The sequence below is a fragment of the Lemur catta genome, chromosome 4 (genome assembly GCF_020740605.2).
Source record: "Lemur catta isolate mLemCat1 chromosome 4, mLemCat1.pri, whole genome shotgun sequence".
Lineage (NCBI taxonomy): Eukaryota > Metazoa > Chordata > Mammalia > Primates > Lemuridae > Lemur > Lemur catta.
Window position 1 is genome coordinate 24,544,273 of NC_059131.1, and position 26,580 is coordinate 24,570,852.

Below are 26,580 nucleotides of genomic sequence, written 5' to 3' on the forward strand. Positions count from 1 at the left end.
GGTAGTATTTTACTCTTTGTGTCATCAGTTATGGCCCATTTACAGTGATTTAACTTTACTGTAAGCACCAGGCCCTTTTCCTATTTTCATACTACCCCAGTAGGTTTGTGCTAGAAACAGCCTGGACAGTGATGACTGTGAGACTCTGGTGGAGCACACTGGGAAGTGCAAACGACTGAAGAAAATCAAATAGAAAGAAATTCAAAGAACTGAGGGGTAAAGGTAAAAGAAGTGAGAAGGAAAATTAAAATAAAAAAACAATGCAGAAATAACCAAAGAGTATCAAATATAAAGAGTAAACTGGGGAAAAAACGGTAATGATACCTTGTGATTTATGACCTTTTAAAGGTAACAGATAACGAGGCATCAGAGAGGATGGGTCGGGGGGCAGGGGGGCAGAGGTGCAGAAAGCCTGGTCAGGAAGGTGGAGCTCATGCGGAAGGCGGCTCAGGCTGTAGTTGCCAGAATGAAATATCCTGCATCAAGTCAAAGGGTGAGAGATGAATTATTTTCTTATTATTTCATTTCCAATAGTGTCTTAATGTCATCTTCACCATATAAAGCAAAGCTAGGTGAAATGCGAGCTGGGATCTGTGCCCTAGTGCAAACACCACCTAACAAGTGCCAGCCTTGCTTTAGTTCTGAGGCTCACACTTATGGAAAGTGTGTCTAGACCACATCAACAGAAACCCAGAATGGCTTCTTCAATACAGAAGAGACTTGCCATGTATGTTGTTACAGAAGAGTTATCTGAAATAATTTTGGAAACATGACACAAGTGGTTGGGACAATAGCTCAAGGAAAAAGGAACACTGAGCTTCCTCTTAAACTCCAAAAGAGGAGAAACAGCGGCTTTCTACTCGTGATAGAAATAATCCTGATAATTTTGGTTTCTTTCTTCTGTTCCTCACAATGTCTTTTGTAAATTTTCTCCTCTTGATAAATCTCCGAACTGTAACTTTCCAGCAGATGACCTTGTCTCCTTTTTAGAGTAAAGAGAAGTCACATACAGGAATTCTCTGACTTCTTGCCACCAAAATGATAAATTTACCTATATGTATACCCATTTTTTTTTTCCTTTCCTGTTATTGCATTGAAAGATGTGGCCTTCTACTTTATCCAAAGTCAATTGCTCCACCAGTATATGAGTCCATCACTCTTGTCCTCGCAATGACCATGTTATGTGGATCAACGTCTCACTCTCCTGTCCCTTCAATTTCCTTTTCTGCTAGTTTTTAGCACTTAGACATGCTGAGGTCTACTCAGAAGTCTATAAGGGCATCTGGAATTTAACTCAAAATTTCCCCTCGAATGTCTCAGACATCACTAACTCAACATAGGCAAAAGTGAATTCATAATTTGCCCCTCCCAAACTTGCTTTTCCTCCCCCAACCCTCAATTTCTCAGTCTCAGGGGAAGGACACCATAACCCAACCAAACATATAGCTAGAAGTCTGGGAATTATCCTTGATTCTGGTCTTTCCCCATAGCCAGTGATGAACAGATCTCATCGGATCTATTTTCAGAATAAATTCTGTAACCAGCCACTTCCCTCCATCTCCATTGCCACATGCTGGTTTAGACCATCGTCATCTCTGCCTGGGGGGTTATAATCCACTACTAACTGGCTTCCCCCCTTTTACTGTAGGTCTTTACTGCAGTATCTTCTCCATTCTGTAGCTGGAAGAATCTTTAAAAAAATCCAGATAATGATCATGACACTCTCCTGTACTCACCTTTAAAACAATGGTTTCCCGTTGCTCTTCAGATAAAGTCCATACTCCTTAATGTAGCTCACAATACTGTTCATGAGCTACTCCTACTGACTGTTTAGTCTCATCTCTTGCCACATTCTTTAATATTTCTAAATGTCTTTCAGTTTCTCTTAATTGCTATCTTTTCACCCATTCTTTGCCTAGCTGTTAACAAAATTCCTCTGGCTCCTAGACTGAATTAGTACCCCTCCTCATCTGCTCTGTGCTTCATAGGATATTTTATTGTAATTATTTCTCAATTCTTTGCTAGAGTAGAAAAGCAAGAATTATGTCTGTCTTGCTTACCCATTTATCCTTCCCTCCCCCAGCCCCAGCCCTTCCCACCAGGCACTGTAGTGTTTTGCTTAGTGTCTGGTGTCTAGCGGATCCTCAGTACGTATTTGTCAAATAAATTAATTATCTCTCAGAGTTTTATTATCATTTCTCTTACTGAACTCAATAATCATGATTCTCTTGTGGAGTATCAGATAATATAATCACAGCGCTTTTGAAAAAAAGTCTTGTGTCTGTGGTGAGAAAGGGAAATGAAGCTTGCAAGTTGCCAGAACAATGAATGCTGTGACACCTTTGTCATTAGTCTTTATGATTTAAATGTTTGTAATAATTACCACTTGTTTTCACAAAGGATTTAGGCATTTAGAGAAATTTCTTTGTCTCCATATGAAGGTCATATGAATGTAAAGATAAATATTTGGTCATTTATGCATAAAGATAATATCTGCCATTAGCAAAGAAGTGTCCTCAAGGGTTTTTGTTTGTTTTTTTTTTTCTTGGAATAGAGATAGACAAGGCAATCTTTGGAGTTCTACTATGCCAACATCATTTCAAAACTATTTGGTGAATACTTACTAGATATAATATTTCACCTTATAAATCCTACAATCGTAGAGCCAGGAGAAACCTTCACTGTCATTTTGGCATACTTCCTAGACACCGTCTGGGAATTTAGTCTACAGCATCTCTGACAGTCATTACCTAACTCTGGCTTGAGAACTTTCCCTGGAATGGGAGTCTATTGTTGGTAATGAGGCCATCTGGTCCGCTCCTAGATGCTCTAGCATCACAGTATTTTTCCTTCAATTTCCTTTTCCCTTCTCTAAATGAAATGAACATCTCTTGTCATGTCATTTCTACTTCAGTCTTCAACTTTTAAAAGGCTTTAACTATTTGAGAGGTAGTGCAGGAAAAGGGAGACCCCTTCCAGTGTTTTGCAGGCCCCTGGTGAGTACACTTTATGGATCTCACTGATCCTTAAACAATCAAGTAAAGTAAGCAACACTAATGGCATTTTATTCCGAGGTAAGTAAAACATTCCCTATTTGGTTTTCTAATGTTGAAACTCAATTTTTAAATTGAAAGTTTCTGAGTCAAGAGTCTGGGGTGCTAATGTATATACATTATATCTGTTAATGAACAATTGCATGGAATCAACTCCCTTTTACCACTTATAAAATTGGGAGCACAGTTCTTATTGTCCTAGGTAACCTCAGAAGGATTTTTTTTTTTTTTGAAGACAGAGGCTTTACGAGTCATGTTAATGAGTGTTTTTGTTATGTGAACATATCATGGCCTTTGAAATCACACCCAACAGAACTCTATTGCCCTTTGAAATAAGAACTTCTCACTTAGAAGTAACTCAAACTAGGGGAGAAATTTAGCTTATTGTGCAGACTTGTGAGAAAAATGTCTATGCTGAAGAGCAATAATTTTCATCACAGCCCAAAGAGCTATCAACACTACTGCAAGTCCTAAAGCATTGGGACATCGGGAGACTAAACAACCTGGACTAAAATAACATGGACATTCATGCTGACACAATCAGGAGTGATTTAGGGTCAGAGTTTGGTTATCCCCACAACAAACAGTCTTAAGGATTTACTAAGATTCCAAAGTCAGTGTTTAGAAATTCTTAATGAGTAATCCACTGATATAAGTATATTTGGGCAAAAATAGTATTTTATAGTAAGTGTATAAAACTTGTTTTTGCCATATTTGTCAATTTGTGGGGGTTTCTGCAGGCTGAGTTTTTAAAAAACCCTGCTTAAAAAAACATTATGTTACAAAAAAACTGTTTTGAATACTTTGCCTTTTTAATTGATTTTATGAGTAAAGTTTAGACAAAATCTCAAATACTGGAGTTATACTACCTATAACTCCAGGTTTTTGGAAATGCTTTAAAACAATGTGGATTCTTTTAGGTTTCCTTTATTTAATTCTGTTTGGGGGGTTTCTTTCTGTTCTTTTATCAGGCTCTCCAAAGTACTTATAATCTGAGTTGAACAAACCAGTTCTAGAGACTGCTTCCTCAGTACATTTCCCAATGATGGTAACTGCCCTTAAAATTTTTTGCAGTTGGAAATCAATCTGTATGAAAACAACAGGTAAGTATTTCTTTAAACTATTGGAGATTATGTAAGAAATTCCCTTAAAAAATAAATGTACCTAGAGAAACTAAAAGAAACATGCTATGATGTTAACACGAGTTATCTTTAGATGATGAGATTATAGGTAACTTTTTCCTTTCCTTTTCCCTTACTGCCCTATTTTAAATAAAGAATGTTTATTGCTTTTGCAATAAAGAATCCTTATTTTTGAAAAGGCAGTTGTAGACACAATAACGTCCACACGTATGAAATGAGATCTCAGGTACGTGTGCAGGCGGCAGGATGCTAAGCAGAGATGCAGACACATCTACTGATTGCAGAAACAGATTGTAACTGGATAGCCTGGCCCACCTGGCTCAGCAAGTGCCAGCTTCTTTGCAGATCACAAATATAATTCTGAACATGGTGACAGGTCTTTGGGACCAGGTTATCTCTAACCCCTTGCAAGGAGGTCACCACCATCCCCAAACAGCTCAACTGCATAATTTTAGTTTTGAATTGAGAAACCAGTTCAGTCAATCTAGGTTACTTGGTTCTAAATAATATGTCTACTTTTTAGTGAGTGACAGGATAAAAAATGTCTGTATGCACATGAAGGTAATTAAACTTGTTAATTGGTCGATCTTGAGTTTTAAAGGTACTGATAGAACCTACATTAAGGAAATCAGGGAAGTGCTGCCCCAGAATGTCCTGGAAGAGGTACCAAGTTCTTATTATAAATATACACGATCCTATTATGTCTAGAAAGCTGGAAGGAATTTTTGTCCCAGTGATATTTACTTAAAGCTCATTTAAATTAGTAAAACAAACTGAAAAATAACCTCTTAAAAATTTACAGTACCTCCACACACATAAATATACTCATATTCAAGACAAACCTTTGGCAATTTTTATTTGATTAATTTCTTCATCCATTAATCTACTCATTCATTAATTTAACAAATACCTTTTGAGTATCTTCTATGTGAGAAGCAAAACCTTAGTCGTTGAGAAGCATACGGGAAACAAACACAAAAATCCCGGCAATCATGGAGCTTATGTTTATGGCACTAGAGAGATTGAAAAAAAAAACATGCAAAATATATAGTATGTCAGATGGTGATAAGTGTTTTGGAAAAAAATAAATCCAGGAAGGGAGGTAGGGCATGCCAAGTGAGAGGTGGTGTTGTTATTTAAATAGTGCGGTCAGGAAAGGCCTTACTGATAAGGTAACCTCGTTAAGAGACATAAAAATATTGGTTTCAGATGACTCTAATAATCCCTTCTGAAATCGTTTGAGCAGTACAAGTGGGAGATCATCGATCCAGTGTTGCTATTGTTTTTACTGCACACTTGAAATAACCCTTCCTTCTGTGCTCTAAGAGTGGTACCATCAGCACAGGAATATTGTTCTTTCATAGAACAAATAAACAGCAAACATGTTTTCCCCAGAGTGATATGCCCGGTGAACAGACTCACTCAAATGTCACTCTTCAGTGGTCTCACTGAAGTAATACAACCATATGGATATTAGGTATTTTTCCTATTCATTCCTGTGTTTTCTTTCTGAAGTTGACTGGGAGCCCAGTGAAGATAGGGAAAGGACAATGATTTGTGGTTCATCTTGGCAGCCTCAGTGCCTAACCTAGGGCCTGGCATAGGTCAGGTTGAATAAATAAAGTTTGTGAGTAAAATAAACATTGGCTGTTTCAAACAGCTCACGAGATGCACCCTCAATGACCACATTTGCCTACTAAATTATCCAAAGTGGATGAAAGTCTTACATCATGACAGCGCCCCTACTTCTCCAAGTCCTATATGGGCCCGCCATCAAGGACCTGCTCTGTAAAATAAAGTGATGGTGTCTCCCCAGCAGGGATGCTTTTAGTATAAGCAACTATTAAGAGGTTATTTCCACTCCCATTTTTCCCCGTGACAGTGTTGTAAAATGGGATGGCTGTCGTCCCCACATTGTCCTTCCACCTCTGTGACAGATAATTTGGTTTATATCCTCTTTCTGAGATGGTGTGGTGGGTGATATTCTTCACACTAGATCAGGGGGCAAAATTATGACAGTTTGTGATACCCTCACTTGAGGGAGTGAGTAATTAAAAGGGAAAAGGTAACCCAGAAAGTTTCTTTGATAATGGAGTCCTGATTCTAGGCCTTAATAATTGCGTGGTTTTGCTGAATCTCTGTGAATCCCATAACCTCATCTGTAAACTGGGAGTAATAATTCCTACTTCACAGCATTGTTGTGAAGGTCAAGTGGGATAATATATATACATAAAGCATTTGGTATGGCGCCTGGTGCATAATGTGAGTGTTCAATACATTATTATTAATATTCTTGCCACTGCTAATAATAATGTTACTGTATGAGAAATTAGGCCAATAGAATTTTTTTTACAGTTTTAAACATTTTTAAATGTTGTTGAACATTTATATAATCACAGAGGATAATGTTTATAAATATATTTGTATTTTAAAATTTATCTCCCTTTATATACTTATATTGATATTAAACCAAGTAACATTTATCATATTCCTGAATGTCTTATCACTGAAGAATATGAAGAAAGTGTAAAATACTATATCAAAAAAATTCCAGCTGTGAAATGGGATGGTATTTAACAGGGAACATCTCTATGGTCTCAAGCACCCTCCACACTCAGGGACAGCTCAGCAGGCATTTTGCCATTATGGCGGGTGTTGTAATCTCAGTCACTTTGATACTTTTCTCTCAGAAAGATATAGTCTGTGGAAGTCATTATCTTTTCAGGTGGGAAAGCAATGCTTTAGTGGAGTCTAATAACCTTCTCTTCTTGTTTATTTAGAATTTATTTGAAGTACAACTAAGAACAGAGGTCACCAGCAGTCGTCACCGACTTGCGTGATTATGGGGATGGTCTATCTGATGTTGAAAATGTCTATGGTTTTTTGACAACGGCTGAAGAACAATGGGGTCAAGTGGCCTTGGGAAAGCTGCAACATTGGATGAACTGCTGAGCACGTGCATTGAGATGTTTGGTACGTGCCTTTTCTCCTTCTGTCCCTTTAGTACATCTCCATATCTTACTTCCCCCCATTCAGAGGCAAGTTGCTTGTGGGCCAGAGTTCAGTCTCTATACCTCGGCATTTAAGGCCTCTTGAATTGACCCCAGTCTGTCTGTCCAGTTTCACTGCCCTCTGCGTTTCCTTTTCCTCACTGTGCACAGCTCATGCCCCAAACGGCCCACTTATTGTTTCTGAAACATTCCTGCACTTTTCTACCTCCATGCCTTTGTCGAATTCCTGTCATTGAAATTCTGCTTCAGGGCTCGTATCAGATGTTGTGTCAGATGTTCATGACACCCTTGCTAATCTCCCCCGTCAGGAATGCTGGTTGCCTCTTGCACCCTCTCACGGCCGATTGTGACTTTCTTATGGCAGATAGTACGTGCTGCTCTGAGTATTTCTTTGTCTGTTGACTCAGACAAGTGTGGGTAGAATCATTTACTGCATTCAATATTTGTACACATCTTCTTTCTCCTACCAGATCATAGACTTGACAGCTGTATGCTTTTCATGTTGTTACTTTTGGATCCACCTCATTTGGATTATTTCTTGCACAAGCAGAGTCACACTGGAGTTGTTTGCTGAATTGGTTACTATGGGAATCAGAGTTAAACCAGAGCAGGGTTGCCAGATAAAATACAGGGTGAATGGTTAAATTTGAATTTCAGATAAACAACATCTTTAGTGTAAATATGTCCTAAATAATGCCTGGGACATACTTATATTAAAAAAGTAATGGCTGTCTACATTAAATGCTAATTTAACTGAGTGTCTTGTATGTTTATTTGCTAAATCTGTCAATTGTAAACCAGAGGAAAGGTGAGAACCACCCACCTTAACTCAATTTCTGCAAGGAAATACTAGCAGAAAGTGAGTCTATGAGAAATTTTTGACACTGTTATTTCTCTAGAGATATTAGAAACAGTAAAGAGTAGCACTGTTTTCTCCTCACCCCTTGTTTTATTTTTTTTAAACAGATGACAATGGAGAGCTGAATAATAGTTATTTGCCAAGAATAGTTCTACTGATGCACCGATGGTATTTATCTTCCACTGAATTGGCAGAAAAACTTCTTTGCATATATCTTTTCAACTACTGTGTAATTTTTACAATCATAAATCAACTTCTATATTTAGATAGAGTGTCTATCCAAAGCCAGTAAATTAAGATGAATAAACAGTCTTCAGTAAGTTACCCAGCTGTTTTGTGAATATATATAGATGTCTAGACAAAACATCTGGGTGATGGACCAAATAGTTGACTATCCATCTGCATGTTTTGGCTGTACTTAGAAATAATCGCTAAGATGTAAAAATGAAACAGGAACTGTAGGCTGAATGTTCCTAACTTGTGTTAAACATGTCTGCTGTTAGTACAATGAATGAATATTTAACAATGATTCAAGACCTAATTTATTTTTTCTAGGATGACAAAATGGTGGCAGAGAGGATACAGCTTAATCATATGGAAGCGCCAGCCAAAATAATATGCTCTGGCTCAGGCACAAACACCAACTTAGTTTTCACATCTTCCTTTGCTGGCAAGACTCAATGAACATTCTAGCAGGCTTATTGTAATTTGTTGGTTGATACTAATTTTAAATTTTCTTCTAACATTACAAAACCCAACCAAACAAAACCCACAGAGTTAGAAACCCCATCCTATAATGAGGGCTGTTAGCAGTCTACCGCTTTTGTACATCACGTGGTCCTGAAAAGTGGTTGAAAGCCAAATGACTGAAAATGCAGTCTCCATGTGTAAGGAGGCTTTATCCCCTGACATCTAATGTTTATTATATAATCTTTAATGTAGATTCTTGCAGCCTCTGCCCTCTTTAAGCCCAGGGGGCCCTGGAGATGAGTGAGAACCGCTACAGGGCAGGGGGATCCTTAGAGGGAAAGGGTCCATCAGATGTTATTAAGGCCTGACAAGGCTGCCTGGGCCACGTGGGGCTTCGACCTGTTCAGTTCAAGCTTCCTCCACTTCCCACTTCTTCGCTAACCTCAGAGCAGAAGGGGATGTTAAAGAGGGTAAGGGGTTATTCATGCTGAACCGAGGGCCCTGAAAGAGAGCAAGATTCTAGTTCCCAGGGGTCCAAGGGTCCCGTGGGTCCCACTGTGAAAGGGTAGAACTAGGGAAGGACAGAGGGCACTGACTCAGTCTGGCCCCAGCCTCTCCACGATCCAGACATTGTCCAAAGCATGTGCCCGCAACAGTGTTCTCACCCTTCGTGTGGCCACTGATGTAGGAAATGACAAATAAGAAAAGGATATTTAGGCATAGTGAAGTTCAGTATGGGAAAGTACAGGTTATATAAAAGTTGAAGATGCTTGTGTATCAACACTTCTTTAAATTTTCCTCCCTTTGGATTCCTTGCTTATTCTGTATCCACAATGCCTGACATATAGCAGGAGCTCAATAAATATTTGTTTAAAAGAGTATGAATAAATAGACTTGAAAATAAATAACACAACTTGTATATTAATATACCTGAAAATGGCATTTTCCAATATTTGTTTTTTGTTTGTTTGTTTTTGAGACAGAGTCTCTCTCTGTTGCCCGGGCTGGATTGAGTGCTGTGGCGTCAGCCTAGCTCACAGCAACCTCAAACTCCTGGCCTTAAGCGATCCTACTGCCTCAGCCTCCCGAGTAGCTGGGACTACAGGCATGCACCACCATGCCTGGCTAATTTTTTCTATATATATTTTTAGTTGTCCATGTAATTTCTTTCCATTTTTAGTAGAGATGGGGTCTCACTCTTGCTCAGGTTGGTCTCGAACTCCTGACCTCGAGTGATCCACCACCCCCCTCGGCCTCCCAGAGGGCTAGGATTACAGGCATGAGCCACCGCGCCCGGCCGGCATTTTCCAATATTAAAAAAGAAATTAGAGGCTGGGCGCGGTGGCTCATGCCTGTAATCCTAGCCCTCTGGGAGGCCGAGGCGGGTGGTGGATCACTCGAGGTCAGGAGTTCGAGACCAGCCTGAACGAGACCCCGTCTCTACTAAAAATAGAAAGAAATTATCTGGACAACTAAAAATATATATAGAAAAAATTAGCTGGGCATGGTAGCACATGCCTGTAGTCCCAGCTACTCGGGAGGCTGAGGCAGGAGGATTGCTTAAGCCCAGGAGTTTGAGGTTGCTGTGAGCTAGGCTGACGCCACGGCACTCACTCTAGCCCGGGCAACAAAGTGAGACTCTGTCTCAAAAAAAAAAAAAAAGAAATTAGAAGTTAGGCATAATGGCTCATGCCTGTAATCCCAGCCCTTTGGGAGGCCAAGGTGGAATGATCACTTGAGGTCAGGAGTTCGAGATCAGCCTGAGCAACATAGCAAGACCCCATCTGTAAAAAAAAAAAAAAAAAAAAGTTTTTTTTAAATCAGCCAGGCATGGTGGCATATGCTTATAGTCCTAGCCACACAGTAGGCTGAGGTCGGAGAATTGCTCCAGTATACAAGGTCAAGGCTGCAATGCACTGTGATTGCTGCAATTCACTGTGATTGTGCCACTGCACTGTAGCCTGGGTGACAGAACAAGACTTTGTTGGAAAGAAGGAAGGAAGGAAGGAAGGAAGGAAGGAAGGAAGGAAGGAAGGAAGGAAGGAAGGAAGGAAGGAAGGAAGGAAGGAGAGAGGGAGGGAAAGAGGAAGGAAGGAAGGAAGGAAGGAAGGAAGGAGAAATTAGAGTACTTACATGGTCATGCATCACTTAATGATGGGAATACTTGTGAGAAATGCATCATTAGGTGGTTTCATCATTGTGGGAACATCATGGAGTGCACTTACACAAACCTAGAGGGCATAGGCTACTATACACCTATGCTATATAGCCTATTGCTTCGAGGCTACATACCTGTACAGAATGTGACTGTAGGCAGTTATAATGTAATGGCATGTAGGTGTGTATCTAAATATAGAAATATACAATAGACAATGTGAAAGATAAGAAAATGGTATACATGTATAAACACAATGAATAAAGCTTGCAGGACTGGAAGTTGCTCTGGGTGGGTCAGCGAGTGAGTGGAGAGTGAATGTGAAGGGCTGCGACATTACTGTATACCATTGTAGACTTTATAAACACTGTACACTTAGGCTACACTAAATTTATAAAAAATATTTTTCTTTCTTCAATAATAAATTAACCTTTTTACTTAATAAAGTTTTAAACTTTCTGACTCTTATAATGACACTTATCTTAAAACAAATACATTGTACAGCTATACAAAAATATTTTCTTTCTTTATATCCTTATTCTATAAGCTTTTTCCTGTTGAAAAAATCTTTTATTTTATTTTTAACTTTTTAAACTTTTCTGCTAAAAACTAAAACACACACTCATTAGCCTAGACCTACACAGGGTCAGGATCATCAATATCACTGTCTTCCACCTCCACATCTTGTCCCACTGGAAGGTCTCCGGGGGCAGTGACACACATGGAGCTGCCATCTCCAATGACAACAATGCCTTCTTCTGGAATACCTCCTGAAGGACCAGCCTGAGGCTGTTTTACAGCTAACTTTTTTTTAAAAAAATCATATGAGTACTCTAACAACAAAAAGTATAGTATAGTAAATACATAAACCAGTAACATAGCTGTTTATTATTATTATCAAATATTATGTGGTGTTCACAATTATATGTGCAAGACTTTTATATGACTCACAGAGCAGTAGGTTTGTTTATACTAGCATCAGACATGTGAGTAATGCATTGGGCTATGACGTTATGATGGCTTCAATATCACTAGGCATTAGGAATTTTGTTTAGCTCCATTATAATCATGTGGGACCACTGCCATAATGCATGGTCCTTTGTTGACTGAATTGTTGTTATGTGGTACATGGCTATATAAGGTATTAATCCTAAACACAAAGTATTTTTGGCTAAAATAGTTCTTCTGTGTACTATTAATTTTAATTATGTATAGTTGGCAGTCTAATTGTAATTATAGTTGGCTGTCATTGGTTGTAAGTGCTCCGGTAGGTAACACTAATTTTATAAGTGGCTTTTCCTCCAGACCAAAAAATACATCTCAGTGCTATAAGAAATCAAGTTTAGATTATTCAGTGTTGAAGTCATCAGAGCCTCCTTCCCTCCCCATTTGAGTGTCCATATAACCCGAATGTCCCCAGTATGGCCCTCTTACAAGGCATTCAGACAAATTGATGAAATAGCTGCAGGTGTGTGCAAAGGAAACAGGGTGCAAGGATTTTTTCTTTAACTGGTGCACGTACAGAAATGCCAGTGGAGAAAGCTGTGATGAGTTTCGATTAAAGATCTGCTACTTCATGAGGTAAATATGCTTTAATTTAATTTCTTGTAGTTTCTAGTTCTGGAATTGTTGACAGTGTTCCTCTTCCCCAAGCAGCAGACCTAGTTTGACAATAGAAGCTACTCAGAGACCCTTGATACCGACTTTGTTAAAACTGGCCCTCCTCTGCTGGGGCGTGGGGTGGGCACGTACTTTATCTTTTGGACTAGAGATCAAGTTGGGGTCAATGTGATTAGGAAATGCAACTAGCTCTTAGAAAGGGTAAATTCATTTTCTTCTACTCCCTCACCACACACCTTCCCACCGCCTTGCCGTGAATTAGGGGAGGGGTTTCCTCTCCACTGTGGTTCTAGAGAGAATCAGGAAGAGAGGCTAGGATGAGAGTGGTTTTTGATTGAAGGAGGGAAGAGAGAGACTCAGTACGATGGAAGGGGGATAGGAGATGGCTAATTTGAATTATGGTCCTGGATTCAGTGTTATAGGTAGTCTGTAAAATGGTATAATAGTTTCCATAGAGGTCTAACTTGAAATCTTACAGCTGTCAAAAAGATTTGATGCCTTTCAGGTACTGGATTCTGAAGTTTCCTGCAGAGTTTAATTTGGACCTTGGTTTGATTCGTATGACTGAGGAATTCCAAGAAGTAGCTAGTCAACTAGGATACGAAAAACACATCGGTCTCATCGACATATCCAGCATGTAAGAGTGGTACAAGCGTCTTTCAAACTTGATGGATCCACTGCTTTGGGAAGGGAGTAGAGATGACCCCACTTGTCCTGAATCCATACCATTCCAGAATTCATTAAGGTTTGCTTCTGTAAGGAAAGCCTTGCTGCAATGGGTATAGTAATGGACACAATTCATCTCTCCAAGCTGCAGTTTCTTTATTTGTAAGATGAGGATAGTACCTTTCTCGTGGGATTATCATGAGCATCTAATAAGTGCATAAGATAGCGTGTGAAAGCATTTGGAACACAATAGATGTTCAGCACTTAGTTATTGAATCCGAATCTAGCTAATGTCTCCAGTGGTTCTGCTACACAGAGTGTGGTCTGCGGATCAGCAGGATTGACCTTACCTGGGAGCTCACTAGGAATGCAGACTCTTGGGCCCCACCCTAAATTTGTTGAATTGGAATCTGCACTTTTAAGATCCCCAGGTGATTCACATGCTCACTCAAATTTGAGAAGCCCAGAAGCCCTGTACCATGTGTGGTGCTATGGTTGTTGACCATAGTTGTGCCATGAGCTGGTTAGTTCAGTTATTAGGAACTCAGTGCAATTAGGCTAGTTTCATATCAACTAGCTAACTTTGCACAGAGGAAACTATTTGATGATCCCAAGTATGGTTACCCCTCTTGCCAATGTGTGCTCTTGTGTTAGACATTCATATCCTATTCTATTTTCTTAGAATTCTTCTTAAAGAATGATCAACAGTGAATGATCTAAGAATTACCAGGGATGTTTGTTAAAAAATAAATATTATTCAGGTTCATTCGTAGTAAATTAGAGTCTCTTACAGTGAGGTCAACGCCTCTGTCTTTACAACAAGCTTTTCAGAAAATTTGTGTTATACCGAAGTGTGAGAACCACAGCTTCTGGTGGTTTCCATGTGACTTAAATCACTATCTGTACCCTGATAAACTCCCAAATTTATATACCTAGCCCTGACCTCTCCCTTCTGACCCAGACCTTGCTGGTTGCAAGAAGACCAAGTAAGAGATTCCGGATGGATCGGTGCAAAACCCACTCTGTCTGGAAAAACAACTCAACTCAAAGTTTATGTTCTGTTGGCAATTGCTCATTGGTTTTCTCTTCAAATATGAAAGGGCATGCATTTTGCACAAGCCCCTGGAAACAGGCCAACAGTTACAGAGTCAGTGGGTTAATAACTTCCATTGAGTGAAATGGGCTTTCAGCACATTGACCAGACTCTTCTTTTACAGTCCTTCCTACGACTGGATGAGAAGAGTCACACAGAGGAAAAAAGTATCCAAGAAGGGAAAAGCCTGTCTGCTGTTTGACCATCTGGAGCCCGTTGAATTGGCTGAGCACCTCACTTTTCTGGAGCATAAATCTTTTAGAAGGATCTCAGTAAGAAACTTGACATTTATTCTTCCAAGGATAACAACCACCATGCCAACTTTCCCAAGACCCGCATTTTCATGCTCTGAAGTGTTGGCAGCCTCCATCACTGTGCCACTGGAAAAGTGCCCTTAATTCACAGGAACAATCCCTTTTAACCAAAGATAAATATGATTCTGTCTTTATTTTATGGCTCCAGAGCTATATTTCTGTCGCTATTTTCAATGTTTCCTTTCATAGGATTAAAGCATGATTTTTCTAAATACTCAGTGGAGATTTAACCCTTCAAGGTTGATTTAGCTCCATTGACTTCTCCCAAGTGAACATGTTTTGCTAGGCCCTTCATTTTGGGGGAAAAATATTTATTTAGGTTGGGATTTGTATAAATGCCTAATTATGGGTGTAGGTTGAAAATAGGAATTGTAGGCTTTAAGGAGAATCTCAACATCATATTGTTTCTTTACCAGAGGTAGAGATCCTGAATTACACTTTTCTTTCCTACTCATCTTGATGGCGTTTTTCCTTCTCTACATCCTTTTTCTCCCTCCAGACTGTGGCCTCTTCTTAGCTGCTTACTTGTGATCCTCTTGTTATGATAATATTTCCACATTGGTTCACAGTCAGCATTTTACTTTGTTTTATCTCACCAAGCTCTGGGGACATCAGTTCTCTTCCTTTTTCTCCCAGTTGCCAGAGAATGAATTACATTCTTGCTTGCAAAGAAGACCATCTTGGTTAGAAGCCTGAATTTCCAAAAGACATTAATTCTTTCACTATGGAATCCTACTTGGAGAGGAACTTCATGAGCCTCCGCAGGCAGGCCAGGGGAGGGAATCCCTTGTACTGTTTATATGATAGAAGGCACTTATGTATTTGATGACATCCATGCTAACTTTCTGAAAATGTGTCTGTGTTCTAAAAAGCTGACTTACTTCAACTGACATTTTTTTTCTTACCCTTTTATTCCCCTTGACAACTTTACAAAATGGTTCTAATTTGAAATCATTATGTTTAGGTTCATTTCCTCTTTTTTATTGTGTGCCATTGTACCTTTAACTTGTACCTTTAACTGATCCTTGGAATCATTGGCTGTGAGTTAAAAATGGAAATTCTTAGGTTCTTCTTCTGGAGATACTGCTCTTTCAGATCTTGAGTGTTCTTGGGAATCAGCATTTTAGCAAATACCCCAGGTGGATCTTATAATCCGGTAAATTTGGAACTCAGTGGAATATGACTTTGAGTCTTGCCCCTTCCTCCCCCAGCAATACTGTGATGTGTAATAGTGTATGTTTATGGGGGGGGGAGTGGGGTTTTAAAGGGACACATTCAAACTTGTAGGATGTGATTATAAATGTGAAATAAAAGAAATTATTATGCTCTTATGAAACAGTATCTCACCTCTTCTATGCAATATTCTAATTTTTGATTTTGCAAAGGCTCCATTATAATTCAGAATCTCTGAATCTTCCTTTACTAGTTCACCGATTATCAAAGCTATGTCATCCATGGCTGCCTGGAGAATAACCCAACCTTGGAGAGATCTATTGCTTTATTTAATGGAATCTCTAAGTGGGTCCAGTTGATGGTTCTTAGCAAACCAACCCCCCAGCAAAGGGCAGAAGTCATCACAAAGTTTATCAATGTTGCAAAGGTATGTCTGGTAATCAGACTGTGGTCCCTAGATTCTAGATGTTTCTTCACTCTATTGACATAAGCTATTGAGGAAATTTGGTGTGCACAATGTAGGGGCATCCGACAATTAAACTACCCACTGATGTCTAAATCATACTTCTCTCATGCAAGAAGATTGCTTTCAAAAAGCAATGCTTAGAAGCATTTAGTGTAGCTATTTTTCTATGAAATAATTAATTTGTTTTTCTGATGGATTCTATTTGTGCTTCATTTTAAATTGATGTTATTTTTTCCTTGATCCTTGTTATTATAATTGTGCATGCATTCACCCGTAATTCAAGAAGTTCAGAATAATTCAAAAATCCTTACAAAGTACTGATGTTAACATTTTTATTGCAGAAGCTCCTTCAGCTCAAAAATTTTAACACTCTGATGGCGGTGGTGGGAGGCCTTAGTCATAGTTCCATTTCACGCCTCAAAGAGACCCATTCTCATCTTTCTTCAGAAGTTACAAAGGTATAGTGGATTTGGTCCTTATTATAAGTAAAATATTCATTTGTAAATTGCTTAGGTTTAGTATATATACTCCTAACAAATGTCACTCAGAGTGGGAAAGTTTTCCTCAGGTTTCACCTGGGGGACAAAGTAGAAAGGGGATAGACAACCAGTTGAGTCCACCTTGTAGAACAGGTTGGAGGTGGTGGTAGATGTCCCAATAAGAATGCTTTGACATGCTGTTAACATATTGTAGTTATAAATATTCAACAAATCGTGCTTATTGTGTGATAGGCACTGTGATACCCACAGAGGATACAAGTGAATAAGAGAAATAGTTCCTACCCTACCCTCCTGAAATGTCATTGAATGCCTGCTCTATTCATAACATTGTGTTCAGCACACTGGAAGATACAAAGGAAGGGGAAGACATAGAGTTTTTATAGAAATCCTTAGATTTATAGATATCAGGACTATATATATATATTTTTTTTTTTAAAAAAACAGTGATCATTTCCCAAACCAAGATTTTCTGCCATATTTATTTCTGTACCACAATAATAATTTTTTCCTTACTGAACAAAAAGGAGCATTTCATCTTTGTGAAAAGATTCTCTTGTAAGAGTGTACTTTGCTGTTTCGATAAGGACACTTTTGGCTTGAGTTTAAAAAGAAAAGGAAAAAAATCTAAATTAATTAAACAATATGGAAATGTATTTGTTTAACATACCTGGAAGTCCAGAGGCAGAACAGATTCCAGGCGTGGGCTGGTCAGAGCTCCGACTCAGTTGCTCTGCCTTCCTCTGGGTCTCAGGGGTGTTTGTTTGTTTCATCAGACTGGTTTCCCTCCTGATTGGGCTGTCTGCGGCAACTGGGAAATTATGTTCTCTTGTTCATGTGAGTTGAAGATTTCTCACTTCAACTCTGCCCCCATAGAATTAAAGACCTTTTTAGATAGATTGAGCCATCTCAAGTCATGTGTCCAAATGTGGACCAATAACAGTAGCCAGAAGAATACAATGTGCTGATTGGCTTAACCTTGTGTTCCTGAACCAATCACAAACCAGAGGGATGGGATTACTCTGACGGTCAGTCAGAACCCATCCTTGGTCCTGGGAATGAAAACAGTTCCGTCTGAGTCACGTGGGCTGCTTTGGGAGAGAGTAGACTAATCAAAATTGGGATCTATTAGGAAGGTCTGGTTGCTGTTAAGCAACCAAGAATAACTTGTCCATATAAACTAGAGAGGAAGTAAGCCACAGAAGTACTGTTGTCTGACCTCAAACTCTGCACTCATTCCAAGTATAATGGGACTCATTATGTAAGTGTTTCATTTTCTTTTAGCTTTGTACTAAATTTCAAATAAAAAGCAAAGACAAATTTTAAATGTTGTAAAGAATAAGAATCTGATAGAGGCTTATAGAGACTTGGAATGACCACTGCTTTGGTTTTTTTCAAATTGTATATTTGAACTTCTCTTTCTTATAGAAAAGTAAACTGAGGCCCAAAGAAACTGTAGTGACTTGCTCTAGGTTACCGTTCTAGATAGTGAGTGCAGAGTCCAAAACCACAGCTGTCTCACACTTCAGTGCACCTTTTCCTACCCCACACTGTCCCAGATTAACCTCAGGTAATATCTGGAATTCAACTTTCTTGGAACAACTAAGAAATTTTAATATGCTACGTGCTTGAACTTGTGGGCTGTAATATTTTCATGAACTGCAAAATACTTAAGTGTACATGATGCCATTTAACATATTATATTAATAGTTATAGGGATTCCAACATCCCTAGTACATAGGCAGAGGTGCAGGCAATTTCCATTTTATAGCAGAATGGAGCAGCCTGCCCAACTCACAGGCAGGCCTAGTGCATTTTTCTAGCTGTCTTTTTCCTGGTTAGTATTTTTATTCATCAGCGTCAGTGCAATTGATACTTCTCTCAGTAGCTGAGGAATTTCTTAGCCACACATTGCAGGGCCTCGGGGTGGGCAGAAGGGAAGGCTGCTTGAAAATTCTACTTTTCCATCTGTTCCCAGAACTGGAATGAAATGACAGAGTTAGTCTCCTCCAACGGCAATTACTGCAATTACCGCAAGGCCTTTGCCGACTGTGATGGCTTCAAAATCCCCATTCTTGGAGTACACTTGAAAGACTTGATAGCGGTCCATGTCATTTTCCCAGACTGGACCGAGGAGAACAAAGTGAACATTGTGAAAATGCACCAGCTCTCCGTTACCCTGAGTGAACTGGTCTCCCTGCAGAATGCCTCTCACCACTTAGAACCCAACATGGATTTGATCAACCTGCTCACGGTGAGTTCCACGGGGCCGAGTTTGTGCTAAATAAGTCTACGGCACCTTGCTTTCCAGGGACATAGGAGGATGTGTGCCAGCGGTTCACTTTGGGGGAAAACTGGTTTCAGGGTCAGTACATGAGAAGAAAGCTCAAAGGACAAGGGAAAAGAAGGCCCACACCCATAACCAGCAAATTTCGGGGCAAAGAAATTTCCTTTGGGGCCCTGTGGGGCCCAGTCTCTGCTTCTGAGAGTTCTCAGAGAGGCTCCTCCAGACCCGCCTTCAGCCCTCACTCTCCTTCATCACACTCATCTCGCTCATCACCTCCTTCTGTACGTCCTCAGATCACCTGCTTCCCTTTACCCTCACTGCACTGCTGTAGCTGAAGCCTGGAGTAGTGCAAGGGCCTCCTCTGTGGTCTCCCTGTCCCCACCACCAGCCTCCCCAAACCACCAGCATGTAGTTCTCAACCCGGCATTCGAGGTCCTTTCGGTCTCCAGCCATCAGCCCAATTTCGTTTGTCATCACCCTCCGCACAGCACACCAGCCTTTGAGGAACGCTGAACTAGGACTTTCCATCATGGAATGCTGCCCTGCTTCCTGGCCTCTGTACTTTCTTGGAAAATCCCATCGCTTTCCATCCATGTGGCTAGTTCACATTCAAAAGCCTCTATCTTTCTGGAGCATTCTCTGCTCCCCTCCAATGCAGTAATGCATCTGTCACGTGTGTTGCCCTTGCACTTGACATTTTCCTTCACTGTCGGAGGTATCACTTTGCGTTAGATTTTTTTTCTATTTGCCTGCCTTGTACATCACATCCTTAGCAACTCTCACAGTCCCAGGCAAATTTTAAGAACTCAGTAGATGAATTGAATGCTGTATTTAGGAGTGATGTGACTCAGACGAAAGAAATTCACCTACCACTCGTATATGTTTTTGGCATTTGTAGCACACATGTTTAGCTGGTCTCCAGGTCCTAGAACTTTTAGATGTAGCAGGTGTGTAGAAGAGAACATTTTCCATTGGCTGCTTCTTTGTGTGAGGAAGAAGCATAACCGAATTTTCTCACCCTCGCTTAAGCAAGTAGAGGTGCAACTTCCCTGTTTGGGTGTATAACGCCGTAGCATCTGAAACTTGGCTGCAATACTGAATTGACTATTATCCTTTTATGGCCATAGAAAATGAAACCAGTAAGTCCTCTTAAGTTCTGAGAACCTAAATCCCCTAGGACTGATGCATTGGTGTAGGAGTTTGCTTTCTAGACCTTCTTTCAAACTGCTCCTAGAACATGTAATTGTTTACCCAAGAATAGACCCCTAAGTGTAGGCAACGATGCTAGCTGCACCGTTAGAATGAAGCAGAAGTGGCCAACACACAAAAACATGCATCTCTTAGGGTGTTTGTGTGACAAATAGTACACACACAGACATTCTCTACTGGGGGGGGGAAGTCAACTCACAATAATCCAAGCACCTGCATTTATTAATCTTTTGCCATGCAAATTGGTTTCCATGAATAAGTGACCAGAGTGGCAGGCCCAATCAGACAGCAAAACCCACAGGCACAGGTGATGTCTGCAGACCAGTCTCGGTGTGGAGCCTGGGTGTCAAGTGCCTGTGTCCAGCCTGTCCACGAAGCTGAGCAAACTCTCACAGAGCAGGGGCCCACTCTTGGGCAATTTCTCGTCTAGGTAAAAGATAATAATGGAGTAGGGAAGTTAATTTTGAGTTATAAATGCAGCAAGCAACATTATAACAAATGGATGTTTACAGAAATATTGAAGAATTTTCAATAAAATTGTAGGGGTACAAATGTAAAATGTAAACTCTAGAAATAAAAACTAAGAAAAAATTCCTTTTTGCTGGGAAGTAAAGAAAAAAGAAAAAGGATGCCAGAGCGCCTCTTTCTCTTCTCTTCCCCCTTTCTCTTTTTCTCTCTCTCTCATTGAAGGAAAATTTAGAAGCCACCATGCCCCGGATTTGGCAACTGCAATGTTGTATAGCATAGTTAGTGGCAAAATCCAAGATGGGAGATTTTGCTTTTTCCCTGCCTTTGCAGTTGCTTAACTTTGTCTCCTTGCTAACTGGCCTTGACTTTGGCTTTGTCTTAAGGGTTTTGTGCTCATTTTTGAGGTCTCTTCCAGGTCTAAACTTCTACGATTCTAGATGTAAGGAATGGTGGAGCCCTGAGAATAAAGAACCAAGGGTCAATCCGATTCTGTGATACCAGCGCAATGGCTCATCATGATAGCACAGTCCTGTACATGAGTCACTGAACATCAAGCCGGTCCTTTCTCTCTCCCCACAACCAAGGATAGAGGTTTAGTGCATAGGAATATACATTCAGTCTTCCTGACTATTGGGGAGTTAATCTCTTCGATATGAGAACTGAGGAGATTTCTATCCTGTGTTCCCTGGAACTCAGGGGTTATTTTATGAAGAACGTAACATATTTGGATTAGAACCCTGTGATTGACTGCAGCTGCCCAAATGCTTGTGAGGGTGTCCATAAGCACAGCATTTGAAGGGAAGATTCGTTTTGCCACAGGGCTCTAAGTCAAGTTTTTGCCTGAAGTGATTGTTTTCATCTAAACATGGTCCCAAGTGAGGCCCCAGTATATGATTGAGAGCCTGGAGGATTGAAAAAGAAAACTCTTAAGTGAATCAACAATTATTGAATGCCTACTCAATGCAGTAGGCTGTATTGCAATACTTGAACTTTCTGTAATATTTGATTACAGTTTTCATAGCACTTTTCACGAACATTTCCTCGGTGAATTCTCACGAAAACCCTGTGATGCAGCCTGGCAGGGCAATGAGTGTAATGTCACCCCTGCCTCTTCCTTTTTGACAAAAGAAGAAACCAAGATTCATAAAGAACAAAAGGCTTGCAAATGGCAAACTGTGTCCCAGCCTGGGGCTTTTCTCTGGGATGGTTTGCTGACATCTAATTTACTTTTTTCCACATCTGTAAACATTAAATAATACCTCTTTCTCCCACCCTCTTCATGGATATGTAATGAAAGAGTTAATTATGGGATAAAATCTACAAGAGTGGGGACTCTGTGCCTGTCGTTACTATCATTGTATCTTTTGCTCCTTGAAAACAGCCCTGGGCTTGGGAAGGAGGGAGGACCACACCGCCAAACTGCTGGGATTTGGATCAGTCCCCCTTTTGGGGAAGATCTGGAGTTTCCCCTTGTGATACCAATTCATGTCACAAGGAACTTTCAAAGCTGATGCTTCTGTTTCATGGTATATGAAATATTCTGAATCTTTTCATAGTATTTTTAGCCCTATCAGTTACTTTTACCATTCTGAGTACATGCAAATAACTGGAAAGCCCCTGTATTTTTACAGTCTCATTTTTTTTTTTTTTAAAAAGAAGAAGAATGGTTTCAAAAATGGTGAGTGGAGGTAGTTTGATGCCCATTATTTTATAATAAACGATCAAGCCAATGTAGACCCTCCCATGAAGATTAAATCTGCCACCATCTGTACTGGAAGGATCGGCTACTAAAGGCAACAACCTGAAACAATAAGATCAGAACATTTGTCAGAAACAACCAGCTCAAAGTGTGTTAGACAAAAACGAATATTCTGGAAATCCCATTGACAAAGCTGCCCATATTATACTATAGGTGTGTAGGAAGTAGAAAGGATGGCTCTTTGGGCAGGTCTGTAAAGCCCAGAGGAGATCTGAGAGAGGAAGTAGGATCAGGGCTGGGAAAGCAGAGGTGGCAGGAGTCACCTCAAGGGCAACTTTACATTCACCAATAAACACAGTGGGGTTTGGCTGCTGCATTGACTGGAAGACGAACCCTGCATCTGTGACCTTCTAAACAAACCCAGCTGGACACACATTGGCTCACTGAATCTTCACCACCCCTGGGAGGGAGCTATTATTTATGATTCCCATTTTACAGATGAGGAGACTGAGACTCAAGAAGGTTAATTACTTGCCCTGGTTCACACCACTAATAAGTAGAGAGCAAACATTTGGAGAAGACCAAAGCACTTCCATCACTGGGTCAGTTGTCTGTCCATTTGACACATGAAAATACCCAAGGATGTTCTGTTTCTTTTGGAAGAACATCTCCCCAACTTAGCATGTGGCCTCTTTGGGTTTCTGATTGGATGCTCTGGTGCTGCTGTCATCTCATCTCCAGTGGATGCCGGTACCCATCATCACAATACGTGGAGGCCGAGTTAGGAGGAAAAGGACACACTCGTCAAAGTCTGGATTAACTCCTGGTAACAAGGAATTCAGAAGGAAGAAGTCACTTGGTTTTCTTTCCCTATTTATGTCACCTTCACAGTGCGAGGCTGCAAGCTGGGACTGGGGTGCAGAGGAGGAAAAGACAGATGTGCTGCCCACTTTCACGGGGCTTAGAGCCCAGCAGAGTTGTCTGTTGTGGAATTTACAAAATGGTGGGCAACTGCCCGTGGCACATGTGTTTTATTTGGCCCAAGTGGAATCATAAAATTTTTGCTTGTTGTTAGTTGCCAGTGTTTAAAAATTGGAATAGTTCATATAAAACTCCAGATTTCTGGCTTCTCTTGACAAATCAGAAAGGCTGGCAACTCGAGGTCCAGTGTCAGGCCGGCAACAACTTGCCATAACTGAGTAGTGGCTGTCTCCCCTCTTCATCACAGACCACATGACCGCGCTTCTCCCTGCTGCTTTCCTAACACTGAGAGCCAGTGTCAGATCCCATTTTCATCACACATTTTTCTTATTGCAGAGCTAAGAGGAATGCTCCCCAAGTTAATTACACCTGCAAAGACTCTTTCCAAATAAGACATCATGGTACCAATGTCTCTGTCAAAATATTATTTTTTGTGCATTCCAGTTCACTCCTTTATATAGTGGGCTGGCTCCTAAAGACACCTGTTTGTGACATGTGGATGGCTTCTTTCCTATAAAAAAGCAGAGTCCCTGGAGGTAGGAGTGATTGCTGTTCAGGGGAAGGTGGATACAATGTTTGTTCTTTATGAACAGGATTTTCATGATCTGAAATATGCTGAGGCACTTTGACGGTAAAGTCAATTTTATTTTGTTTAGAAAAAACTTCAGGTGACAAAGTGTAGGTAAAACAATATATGACCTGATATATGAAGTCCTTAATTTAAATGGATTCAGTAGCTGCTAGAACAGTGACTAGAATATTCCCTGGCGCATATTAGATGATTGGTAAATATTTGTTGAATGAATGAATGGTTCAAGAATGAAACATTAGGATGCTAACTTCTCTTTTAAAGGAGGTAAAACAAAAAATAAATTCTTGACAAACATCCTTTGCGTCTGAGTCTTCCCTTGCTTCCTCCTTTCTCTTTACCCTCACTCCACACCCATGCACATTAAGCCTTTATCTTTAGACAAAGCATGTTAGAGGACATTGCTCATGCCTAAATGGTCAAAGAAAGGAGCCAGCATTTGGTTATCTGTGTTGCTGATGAGGTGGGTGTGATTCATCGAGTGTCCATTGAAGGACGTGGGTGGAATAGTCCAGGCTGATTTTAAGCCTTATTTTAAGGGACTTTTATGATCATCCCCATTTTACAGATGCAGAAACTGAGTCTCAGTGAAGCAGTAACTTGCTAAAGTTTACAGAGCTAGCCAGTGGCAGGCTCAGTGTTTGAACCCAGAGCTGCCTGGCTACAAAACCTCTGCCCTCACGTATGAGCTACACGCCTCCCTGAATGATTCCTGTAGCACTTAGAGTGCAGCGGCTTACTTCACACTCAGCATCGCTGCCTTTTATTGGTATGAACACATCTTTTTGTGTTCAAGTCCTATTTATTCAAATAAATTGTGAGGCTCTTGAGGGCAAGAAATGATTTTATATCATTTTGCATCACCAGGACTTAGCACAATGCTCTCAAATTATAGGAACTTAGTTAATTGCCCCTTTATTTCCACAGTTCTTTAATCCAACCTCCCAGGCAGCATTTATTACTAATCTTATTTTATGCATCTGTCCCTGCTTCCCGCCTGTAATCATCAAGTATCCCTTGTCTGTAAGTCAGACATCACACCGAGGAGTTGCTCAATAAACATTGAGGAATTGAGTTGCTGGTCTTGCTGATGCTGCTGAGCACACCGGGATTAACGGTTCCTTTTGTAAATTTCATTTTCCGCCCCTGCGTGCTGTCTTTTTATTGTTCTGCATTCACTCAAATTATTGTATTAGACATTGAACTTAAACATTCAATGTGAAATGTATTTCAGCAATGTAAATTAATAAATACTATCCAATATATTTATTTCTCCCTTCTAACATTGTTGCAGCTTTCTCTGGACCTCTATCACACAGAGGATGATATTTACAAACTGTCACTGGTGCTGGAGCCTAGAAACTCTAAATCGGTAAGTATTGTTTTCTCTCTAAAAATCAGTGCCAAACACCATTTTTGGGTCATTTACAGTAATTGGCTGTTACAGTGTTGCTTTGTGTTCTAAAGACTGAAGAATTTTAGAAATTGATATTATTCCCACTTTAGCAATGAAACAGCTTAGCCCTGACAGTTTGAGAATTATTTCTTTATATCAGAGGCAAATAAAGAGGAAGAACGTCATTCTCATTACTCTGTTTTATTATTGATCTTCTATTTATTGTGTCCTTGCTGAGAACTCATGTACACATAGGACCAAAAAGAAAAAAACAAAGAATAGTAACTCATCTTAATGTTAAAGATCATTTAGACTCTTCCGGGCTTTTAAAAAAACTCCATTCAACATAAAATTTGATACATTTTACATTTGATCGTAAGTCACAAATTTCTCTAAAAATGATTGACTCAGCTCAGAATTTCAATATCACGTTGGATAGTGTCTCACATCATCAGTGGCTAACTCTTAAGAAATAAACATTAAATAATGAGATTGAGGAAATTACATTATTGAATGTACACTGCTTATTAGTTTTAGTGAGTGAACTATATTTTAGATATGTTTTACACTAATGAAAAAATGCCTGGATGAATTTAAAATTTACGGTGAGGATGAGGTTTGCATGTTGAAGGAAAAAATGTGTGTGTTTGCTTCTTACAATTCTATCTCGATATCAATTTTCTTATAAAGATCTCATGTGCTACCTGCCTCCTTACCAGCTGAGCTCTGTAGCACATTGGCAACAACTACAGCCCCTGAGTCCGTTAACACCTGCTGTGAGTCCGAACCAGCGGACTGAAGGAGACTGAATGATGATGACAGCTGTTCGCTGGCCCTGGCAGGGCATGCACTTAAGTCTGAGTCAGTTGACCTGGGAGCCTCTGATCTTAAAATAATCCATGTGGTGGGTCCATGAGTGCGTTCTACTTCCTGCCAGTTTGTAGAGGTGTCTCCTGAGAGTACTGCAGAACGGGGCCTCCTGGGAGGCCTTTCGGACAGGCAAAGGGAGGAATGCAGACCTAGACTTTAGAGTTAGCATGACCGGGAGCTAGCAAGAAGGGTAGAGCTATTGAATAAAAGGAGTTTGTAAGCTGCTCCATCATTCTATAGCTTTGGCACTATGAACCTGGTCATGGTGTGTTAAGCTGTACTGTACCCAGAATTTCCACCTCCTGACACCTTCCTTTACCTTTACCAGGCACTGTGATTGCT

The 26,580-nt window shown here is 40.1% G+C and overlaps 1 protein-coding gene across 4 annotated transcripts in view; it reads left to right on the top strand.

Annotated features, from left to right (window-relative positions):
• Positions 1–26,580, top strand: part of RASGRP3 (RAS guanyl releasing protein 3) — a 107,075-nt gene that overhangs the window by 58,378 nt on the left and 22,117 nt on the right. For 3 of the 4 annotated variants that reach the window (XM_045549363.1, XM_045549364.1, XM_045549365.1), the window contains exons 2-11: positions 4,025–4,156; positions 6,976–7,168; positions 8,173–8,275; positions 12,429–12,491; positions 13,036–13,167; positions 14,414–14,561; positions 16,030–16,203; positions 16,584–16,700; positions 18,718–18,993; positions 25,267–25,344. In XM_045549363.1, the coding sequence (XP_045405319.1) occupies positions 7,099–7,168; positions 8,173–8,275; positions 12,429–12,491; positions 13,036–13,167; positions 14,414–14,561; positions 16,030–16,203; positions 16,584–16,700; positions 18,718–18,993; positions 25,267–25,344 (1,161 nt within the window). In that variant the 5' untranslated portion in view covers positions 4,025–4,156; positions 6,976–7,098. The remainder of the gene's footprint in view (positions 1–4,024; positions 4,157–6,975; positions 7,169–8,172; positions 8,276–12,428; positions 12,492–13,035; positions 13,168–14,413; positions 14,562–16,029; positions 16,204–16,583; positions 16,701–18,717; positions 18,994–25,266; positions 25,345–26,580) is intronic. The other variant, XM_045549366.1, reaches the window with a different exon arrangement.